The sequence below is a fragment of the Gastrolobium bilobum genome, unplaced genomic scaffold (assembly GCF_033153095.1).
Source record: "Gastrolobium bilobum isolate Gb01-03AN ecotype WA unplaced genomic scaffold, APGP_CSIRO_Gbil_v1 utg39525, whole genome shotgun sequence".
NCBI lineage: Eukaryota > Viridiplantae > Streptophyta > Magnoliopsida > Fabales > Fabaceae > Gastrolobium > Gastrolobium bilobum.
In genome coordinates this window covers 109040-119244 of record NW_026895757.1, presented here as the reverse complement: position 1 = coordinate 119244, position 10205 = coordinate 109040, and the positions used below count along the sequence as shown (strand labels likewise).

The 10205-nt window shown below is 36.2% G+C and overlaps 1 protein-coding gene across 1 annotated transcript; it reads right to left on the bottom strand.

Annotated features, from left to right (window-relative positions):
* Positions 1 to 402: 402 nt before the first annotated feature.
* Positions 403 to 753, bottom strand: LOC133295666 (uncharacterized mitochondrial protein AtMg00810-like). Its single transcript, XM_061494507.1, has one exon. It carries the CDS (start codon positions 751 to 753, stop codon positions 403 to 405), a length of 351 nt encoding a protein of 116 aa, XP_061350491.1.
* Positions 754 to 10205: the final 9452 nt, after the last annotated feature.

Sequence of the window (10205 nt, the reverse complement as noted above, 5' to 3'; positions counted from 1 at the left end):
CAACTATCAACTGATCCAAAATTGAGGCATAAGGGATTGAACTCATTCCAAGATGCGGAGCACGTGCACGAAATATGGTCAACTAACCCAGAACCATCATACTCCTAATTTAGAGGAACACAACTCGGCACCTCAGTGCCCTAAAGTCAAAGAGCGAGATTGGAGAGGCATGCCAGCATCCAATACCCTGAGTTTGTGTCTTAACTATGCAAACTGAATTGGAGAGAGCGCCTTGGTGAGTATGTCAGCAATTTGGGCAACAGTAGGGACATGTGATACAACCAGCTCCTTAGCTAAAACTCTTTCTCTTACAAAATGGATATCTAGCTCTAAGTGTTTTGTCCAAGTATGTAAAACCGGATTATGAGATAGGGATGTAGTAGTCAAATTGTACCAAAAAATCTAAGGTATAGATAAAAGGAGTTGCAGTTCACTGAAGAGAGACTTGACCCAAAGGACTTCTGAACAAGCAAGAGCAAGACTCCTATTTTCTGCCTCAACTGTAGATCTGGCAATAAGGGTTTGCCTCTTCAACCACCAAGAAACCAGATTTGGACCCAAGAATAAACAAGCTCCAAAAGTTGTTCTTCTATCATTTGGGTCACTAGCCCAGTCAGCATCACAGGAAACAGTCAAAGAGAATGGAACCCGAGGATTGGCAGCCTGAAGAAGCAATCCAAAAGTGCAAGTCCCTTTGAGATACCTTAAGATACGTTTTACAGTTTGCCAATAATCTTCCAAAGGCTTACTCATGAACTGGCGAACTATGTTTACTGCAAAGCTAATTTCAGGGCGAGTGATGGTAGCATATTAAAGAGCTCTCACTATAGAACGATATAAGTGTGGATCAGGGAAGTGATTAGATCCAATCCTTGTAAGCTTGCAGCTTGCAGGCATGGGAGAAGAAACAATCTTGGCATTATGCATTTCTGCCCTAGTTAGTAAATCACGAATATACTTGGACTGTGTGGGGAAGAGAGTAGTGGGGGACTGTTGTTTAACCTTAATTCTACGGAAGTAATCAAGAGTGCCTAAATCTTCTAGAGCAAAATTAGAATGCAGCTGAGTAATGAGAGATTGAACAAATTGAGTATCATTACCAGTAATGATTATATCATCTATATTAACCAAGAGCAAAACTAGCCTGGATGCAACCTTAAAAACAAACAAAGAAAGATCACAATGACTTGATTGAAACCTAAGAGAAAGCAATGAGAGCTCGAGCTTATCAAACCAGGCTATAGGGGCTTGTTTCAGCCCATATAAGGATTTAGTGAGTCTACAAACTAGTGTTATGTCTTTTACTTCAAATCCAAGGGGATGCTGCGTATACACTTCTTCCTCCAAGTCCCCATTGAGAAAGGCATTACTAATGTCTAGTTGCCTCAAAGACCAGCCAAATGAGAGGACAAGAGTGAGAATAATTCGAACTGTGATTGGTTTCACAATAGGGGAAAAAGTCTCATTATAATCGAAACTCTCCATTTGGTGAAATCCTTTGGCCACTAATCTGGACTTATATTTGATTATGCTTCCATCTAGGTTTTCTTTGACTTTGAAGACCCACTTGTATCCTATAGCAGTCCTGCCAAAAGGTAAAGGAACAAGTTTCCAAGTATTGTTAGATTGCAAAGCATAAAATTCCAATTGCATACCCTTAAACCAGTGTGGACTGGCTAAAGATTGTTTCACTGTGGAAGGCTCAATGTGAGTCAAAAAAGCCAGATTGCATATTGCAGTTTTTGATATTGTGATAATAGAACAATGAGGAGAGGAGGTCCAATGTTAGCAGAGGGAGCATATTCAAATTGGGAAAAGGAAGAGAGTGAAGAAGAGGAAGGAGAAACAGATGAAGAAGAAGCATTAGAATCAAAAGAGATGGAATATGGGGACTGTTGGACAATATTAGAAGTATCAGGGGATGGTTCACCAGTGATTGGAGGAGAGTCACTAATAGGCTGAATAGTTTGAGAATCAATATGAGTGGATAATTGAGTAGGAGAATCAATAGTGGGAGAATCAGGACAATAGTTGATTTGTGGTGGCGAAACAGACTCTAAGGGAGCTGAGGAAGACACTTGAGGAAGAAAATAAGTTGAAATAGGCAACGGAAGAGATTGCGAAGGATTAGGACGTGCAAATTCTGAGCCCAAATGGAATAAGGAAGCTTGTATTCATTGAATTGGACATCTTTAGAGATGTACACCCTCCCTTCAGGATTAAGACAATAGTAACCTCTATGGTTTGGGGAATATCCCAAAAATATGCACTCTTGGGACCTAAAATCAAGTTTATGTCTATTGTATAGTTTGAGAAATGGAAAGCAAGCACATCCAAATATCCTTAATAATTTATAGTCTGGATTTTGATTGAAGAGTTTATGGTACGATACTTCAAAGTTAATAGCTGAAGATAAGAGTCTACTTATAAGGTAAGTGGCATAAATAAAAGCATAGTCCTAGTATTGCATAGGGAGTGAAGCATGTGCTAATAAGGCTAAACCAATTTCCATTATATGTTTGTGTTTCCTTTCAACAACACCATTTTGATGATGTGTGTGAGGACAAGTTATGCGATGTGAAATGCCATGAAGGTTCAGGTATTGAGTGAAGGTTTTGTATTCCCCACCCAAATCTGTTTGTAAGGCTTTAAGAGGTCTTCAAAACTGATTATTGATCATTATATAAAACTGTTTGAACAGTGTAAGTGCCTCGCATTTTTGTTTTAGTGGGTAAATCTAGGTATATTTTGTGTGAGCATCCACAAGTAATATGTAATAGGAGTAACCTAATGTTGATTTTAAAGGTGAAGGTCCCTATAAGTCACTATACACAAGTTCAAAAGGATCTTTATATATTGCTTTAGTGGGTGTGGAGGGAAGTCTGTGTGACTTGGCAACATAACATGAAGAACAAAAATCATCTGCCATTTTATTGACATGAATATTATAAGACTTCAGTACATTTTCGAATGACTCAAAGTGTGGATGTCTTAAGAAAAAATGCCATAAGGAATACATAGATTGTGAAAGTACACAAAGCTGATTATTTTCACTAATTGACTTACAATGACTATTGGACATATGACATTCAGAGATTGTACATACAGGTGTAGAATTATTGCAGACAGAAGACACTTTAAACACATTTAGAGAAGTATAAGTTGCCATTGATGAACCATATCGCAGTAGTTGAATAGCAAGAAAATAGTAAAGTCCATTTGAACTAACAGTCCTTTGTAGGAGAACCTTGTGGGAAGTCTGAGATTTAACAAGACAAGTATGAGGATGAAACTCAAAAAAGATAGCATTATCCTTTGCAAACTTACTAACACCAATGAGGCTTTTTGTGTTTGAAGGAACTAATAGTAAATTATTAAGATGCAATTGAGTACTAGAGTCAAAAGGAGAAGAAAAAGAGGAAGATCCAATGGTTGTTATTGGCAATTCTTGACCATTGCCCATAAAAACTTGGTCATAACCAAGTAGTTGATGATTCTGTATAAGATTTTGAGCTCCACCAGTTACACGACTTGAAGCTTCAGAATCTGGAAGCCTTTCCATCATAGGAACAGAACTTCGAGTAGGAAGAAGTCCTTGTTGAGTTGAAACTAGAGCTTGTGGCTGAGGATTGGAAGTTCTGACATATTGGTATGACCTTTGGCCCTGTGATTGAGGACTAAAGAAATGTGAGAAAGGTGTACTTTGTGGTGGAGGCAAGGTTGGAACAAAGTTTTCATCATAGCGATGTCAACATGAGTTAACATCATGGCCAAATTTGTAGCACAATTGGCAATATACATTGGATATGTTTCCACGACCTCTGCTCTATTGAAACAACCTCCAAATAATCCTCTTCCACGATTTTGACCATTTTTGGACGATAAGTTCCTTTGTTCACCTTTATTTTTCTGATTCTGAACCTGAGAATCATCTTCTTCACTTCCTATTTGCTTTGTTTGTTGTGTTAGATTGACAGTTATTTACTTCATCAATAACTGTTCATGTGCCAATAGTTCAACTCCAAGATCTGCAATAGAATATGACTTTTCTATTCCATGAATTAGCATAACAAATGAGTTCTAATATGCTCAAAGTCCTTCAAGGATCTGTTCAGTGTGTTCTTCAATAGAAATTGGTTTACCAATTGCTTTTAGTGAGTCACAAATAGTCTTGATTCGTGCAAGGTACTCTTTCACTGACTTTGTTCCTTTCTTGATGGTTTTGAATTCAGATCGTAACTGTCTGGCTTTAGATTTCATCATCCCATGGAATAATTTATGTACATTCTCCCAGGCCTTAAAGGCATGTTTCACCGGTAATATATCATTAACAACCGTTTCAGAAATAATTGAAAGAAGCCAGGTAAGAAGCATCTGGTCTTGCGTAAGCCATTGCACATATGAGGAACTCAAAACATCATTCTCGCGATCTTCACAAGACTTATACTTCAGTGGAATCTTAGGATTCACAAGGAATTTATGTAATTGGTGAGGTGTAATGACTGGCTCTATAATCTAGTTCCATAAAAGGTAATTATCCTGTGTAAGCTTGACAGAAACTTGAAGATCGAAGAGAGAAGAAGAAGCTTTAGGCTCCATCAAATGTTCTTGAGAAGTTTGGACTGTGAACAAGTTGATCCTTCTTTTGAACTGTTGTTCGCACTTGAATCTGAGGCGGAAGACATGTGTGTGGATGATATGGCTCAGGCCTTCAATAGGAGGGCTCTGATACCATATTGAGATTATGTGTAGAAGCCATAGAAGCTTGAACAAAGCTCTGTGTGTGAGAGAGAGGGAGAAAAAAAAGGGTAGAAGAATGCACAGAGATAGAGATAGAAGTTTCAGATCTGATTTCATAAATGGTAAAGTCACACTACTGATAGGACACTTGTCCTATTTATAAGAAAGGAAAATAGCTAAGCTGACAATACATGGGCCACGTGGGTCCAGCTATCACCCAACGGACTCTAACAAAATAACTGTAAGTAGTTACACAGCAATAACCAAAGGATAAATCCTATCTACTGTGTACACAAGTATAATAACAAAATATACCACAGTAACTAAGTAAAAGAGACAATGTGAAATCGTAAAGTAAGTAAGTGATACCGCTAATACTTGTATACACTTCTAAAACCTGTCTCTCACTACCACTATACACACCCCCGCTCTTCCAGTTTCAAGTCTATTATTTTGTGCACAATAATTTGTCATCACATGTGGCTATCTCCTCCGTGATTACCATTAGTCACCAAATCAGGATATCAAATACGATCCTGCTTGAATAGAATAAGTTTTATTATACAAAGTATATCATTAATTAGATAGATTTATATATTGTCATAATATCATACCATTTTATTGAGTATATAACATAGGGGAATGTTATATTTACAAATTTTTTATTTACAAACTACACTAAATATGAACAGTCATACTTCAATTAAGAGTGTATAACCGGTCATACTTAATGTAATTTGTAAAAAAAAAAATTATAAACGGATACTTCCCCTGTAATGTGAATATACAGATTTGTTGGATAAGAAATAAAATATTATCGGAAGAAACTTTACTTAAATACTCCTAATCTAAAACTATGCATGCAATTGCTAGTAAAAGAAAGTTATTTAATTGATACTAAATGGTTTATAAAAATGTCAATATTAATACTTTCCGATTATATTTGAATTTCTTCATTAGTAGGTTTTGTAACTGAAAAGCTCCTTGTCATATGATAGTGCGACACATGACTAATATACGAAGCAAGAAACTATTTTCATATTATGTGCAAATTATTTTGGCATACCAAAGTAGGGATGACATATGCATGACACAGTCCTTAATCACTGGCAAAAAAATTAATTTAATGCTTTTTAATAAAATAATTACGCATTTATTATAGTTTTAAGAATAATTACGGATCTACTGCACAATGTGACGCCTCTTTTGGGCGTCACATGTGACGCCCCATTAAGGCGTCTCACCCTAAAGGGAGACGCCCCAATGGGGCGTCATATTGTGCACCCTATATATTCTCCTTCCACTCTTACAACTTTTCACACCTCTTCTCTCACCTTATATCTCTTCTCTACCAAAATTCCTAACATCATACATACATAATCCTTCATATTTAATTTAGTATTTGAATTTTATTTCTTATTCTATTTAAGAATGAGTTCAAATCCTAATTCTGTTCGTGTTGTGTTATATTACAATGGTAGGAAGGTACAAGGTCGACGAGGTGTCATGTTTGAAGGTGAAAAAAGGCCGACACGTATCCAACGCAACGCAACCATTGGCGAACTGCATCAGAGAATTCGGCAGAAGTTAAGTGTAATACCTCATATTTTCTTTTAATAAAATAAAAATAATAATAATATAATAATAAATATTTTTGGATAATAATGATATTTAGTATTTTTGTAATTAATAATATTGATATTTAATATTTTTAATTAATGTGTTAATAATAGTTAAAATAATAAGAGGTAAGATAATAATAGTAATATTATTTGATTTATGTGATAATTATATATATATATATATATATATTAGTTGATAAATTATGATTAATTGATTTATTAATTGATTGATGATTTATGTATTTATGTTTGATTAGTAATGATTGATTAGTAAATTGTTTAGATATGATGGGTCAACAAACATAAATTGTTTAGATATGATGAGCCAACAAACATAAATTGTTTAGATATGATGAGTCAACAAACATAAATTGTTTAGATATGATGAGTCAGCATTGAGTCAGTAATGTGTAAGCCCTAAACTTCAACTATAAATAGAGGTCTAGCCTAACCAAACCAATTCATTCTTCAACATTTCTCCTCTATTATTCTCTCTTCTTAGTTCAAAAACTTAGTTTAATTTATTTTATATTCTTCTGATTACCAACCGGTTCTCTGCCCCAAATTACTCTTTTCTTCTAGAAGTTAGCGAAAACGGAGACCAAGTAATCCTAATCTCTAGGTGGTTGTAGATTTGTTGTGTATGAAATTTTATTGGGTGTATCCTAATCTTTAGGTAGTTATATGTTTGATATATGTAATCATAATCCCTATGTTCTATTAGGATACTTTATATATATGAAATACATTGTATGTAATCCTAATCCCTAGAGAGTTATAGGTTATATTTATATGTAATTTGATATATGTAATCCTAGTCCCTAGAAATAGGTTAATTATATGAATATTATTGGGTTTAATTTTAATTTTAATTTTGATTAATTATATTGTTGGGAATTTTTATCCTCTAGAAAATATCAGAATTAATTGTGTAATTATTTATATTTGAATAATGGATTTGGAAGTTTTGATATTCTTGGATAAATGATTTGGAAATTATAATGGATTTGGAAATTATGATATTATTGAAATTATACTCTTGATTAAATTGATGTGGAAATCATGAAAACTATTTGACAATTATGAGAAACGTGACAAGATTGAATTGATTGTATGTGATTGAATAAATTAATAGTGGGAGGATAGCTTTGGGATGGTACCTCCCAAGGTGATGAACACAACTTTTGGGCTTTATGCCTCCGATGTTAAACTGATGTGAAAAAGATTGTATCCGTTCTTCCCAAAGTGGTATCTGGCAGGGTTTCCCGGGATACTAGTAGCAACTTTGGGAAGAGGTGTGCACACTAGGAAGATGTGAATTGATTATGGCCAATGTGATTTGTTTGTGACTGACAGGGTTTTCCGGGTCACAGGGTAGACTGACAGGGTTTCCTGGGTCTACCATGGTTCTCTTCCCACTAAGTACAATGAACTTAAACATGATTAATAATGAAATGTTATTTGATTTGATTATGATGGATGTCATTGAGTTGTGAATATTACCATTTATGTAATATTATGATTAATGTTGTGCTGAATATGTTAGCTGATAAATTACCCTTACTAAATACAATAAATAGACTAAATAAAGATTAATATAATTAATAACGAGTTGGTATTTGATTTGAATTTTTGAGTTATATCACTTGATTTAATTATTATGAGTTCTATTTATTTATTTATTTATTTTTGTATTTTGATTGGGATTACCAGCTTTGCTGACTTTTGTGTTTGTTGACTGCAATGATCCTGCGGCTGCGGGGGAGCAAATTTTCAGTAAATCAGGTTGCAAGGATGGGGCTAGCAGTGGGCAGTGAGGATACGACTCAGGATTTCTAGCTGTAATAAATATTATGTATAAAAAAAACTGTAGTCTTAGATTTTTATTTGAATGTAATAGAGTTAGCCTTGCACTTGTCCCTGTACAGGTGCGGCGGTAACACTTCCCAAATTCGATTATTTTGAACTTCCGCTGTTATTTATAAAATTATTAAATTTATTTATGCTATTATAAATTGTTAGAATTTGGGGTGTTACATTAAGTCTTCAAGACAACCAATGTATCACTCAGATCACGACAAGGTTATGACAATGTGATAAATACATTAGTTTGCAATTGGTTGACGATGAAGACGTGGAGATGACAATGGAAGAATTTTTCAACCAGTCAAGGACAGATTTTCTGGAGTTGTATGTCGACATCGCCGCGACGGAGAATGTTCCATTACCGGTGAGGTTAGTTGATTTAAATTCTCCCCGTCTTCCATCAACGTCTGCCGCTCATGCGTCTCCAGTTGGTAACATTTCTGAGGGAGATAAAAATGATCCGGCTTGGGAAATGCAAGACGAAGACGACGACGATGATGATGAAAACATCGCAATGGAAGAACGTCTTCTAGCGGAGGATGCTAGTGCTTCAGATGGAGATGAAGGTGGTGAGATGGGTGCGTCTCAAATCCCAGACTACCATGAACCAGTGGTCGCGCAAATGCCGCAATTGCATGACATTGTGTCTGCCCCATTAGGTAATCATCATCAAGGTAATTGATATAATTTGTATATACCTAAATTGATACCTGATTTAGGAAGTTTGTATTAAAAAGTTTTAATTATCAGATGCAGGTGACGAAGCTGTTATTCCTTTTTGGCAAGGAATTCCGCATTATTCGTACATTGATTGAAGTTATCGGAGTGAACAAGAATCATGCACTGATGGTACGGTTTCAGGATCGGGTTTAATACAAGGTCTGTGGCAACTGGGTGACAAGTTATTTGTGAACCAAGAATTTGCAACAAAAAAAGATGTCCAAATGGAACTTAAGCACAACCTGATTAGGGAGCATCAAGAAGCAATTGTAATTGAGAGCACGCCTGCAAAGTTATCCATGAAATGTTGTGCGTATGTTAAAGGTTGCCTGTGGCACATTAGGGCGATCAAACCAGTGTTTGGTTAAAATTGGAAGATTACGAGATGAGGTGGAGATCACAATTGTTTGAATGAGCACATTTCCCAGGGACATAGACAGCTCGATGCGGACGTTATTGCGGATCTCGTTCTAGGTACGTATTTATTTTCAATGACATGTCAACGTTTACATACTGCTGTGTAATTAAATTCATTCTATGTTATTGTCATCCCTAAGGAAAAGTGGTCGCGTGCCTACGATCTTGAAGGACAGAGGTACGAGCATATGACAACAAATTTGGCAGAATTTGTGAACAGGGTTTTGAAGGGGGCCAGAAATATGCCGATAACTGCATTGGTTAAGCACACATATAGCACATTGGTTCATTATTTTGTTGAGAGAGGTACATCTGCCGTTGCGCAACTTCAATCATCTCATCGTCATTGCAAAAATGTTGTTGAACTGGTCAAGAAGAATCAGGTACATGCAATAGGCCACCATGTTCGTGCATACAACGTGGATCATATTGTGTTCGAGGTTGACGCAGGTTGGGAGCGTTCATATTCTGTCAATCTCCCACAGAGATTTTGTCAATGTGGAAAGTTTAAGGCCTTTAAGTACCCGTGTAGTCACGCCGCTACTGCTGCTTTAAGTGTTAGGCGGAGTCCTTTCACGTACGTAGACAATGTCTTCTTGACAACCAACTTGGTCGAGGCTTATTCTTTTCCGTGGGAGCCAATCGAAAACGAGGAAGCAATACCACCAAGTACATGTCGAGCCAATCCCTCACTATGGGTGTCCGTGGCTAGAGTCTGCTCACTGTCATGGCTCTCTGGGATAAGGCCTAGTGCTGACCACATGTGGAAGGGGTGGAGCAATGGGTGGGAATCGTATCCATGCCCAAATCTGAAGAAGAATATGGCAACCACCCATGTCA

Coding starts and splice junctions, on each gene's coding strand:
- LOC133295666 (XM_061494507.1), bottom strand. CDS start 753: ATGAGTAAGCCTTTGGAAGATTATTGGCAAACTGTAAAACGTATCTTA.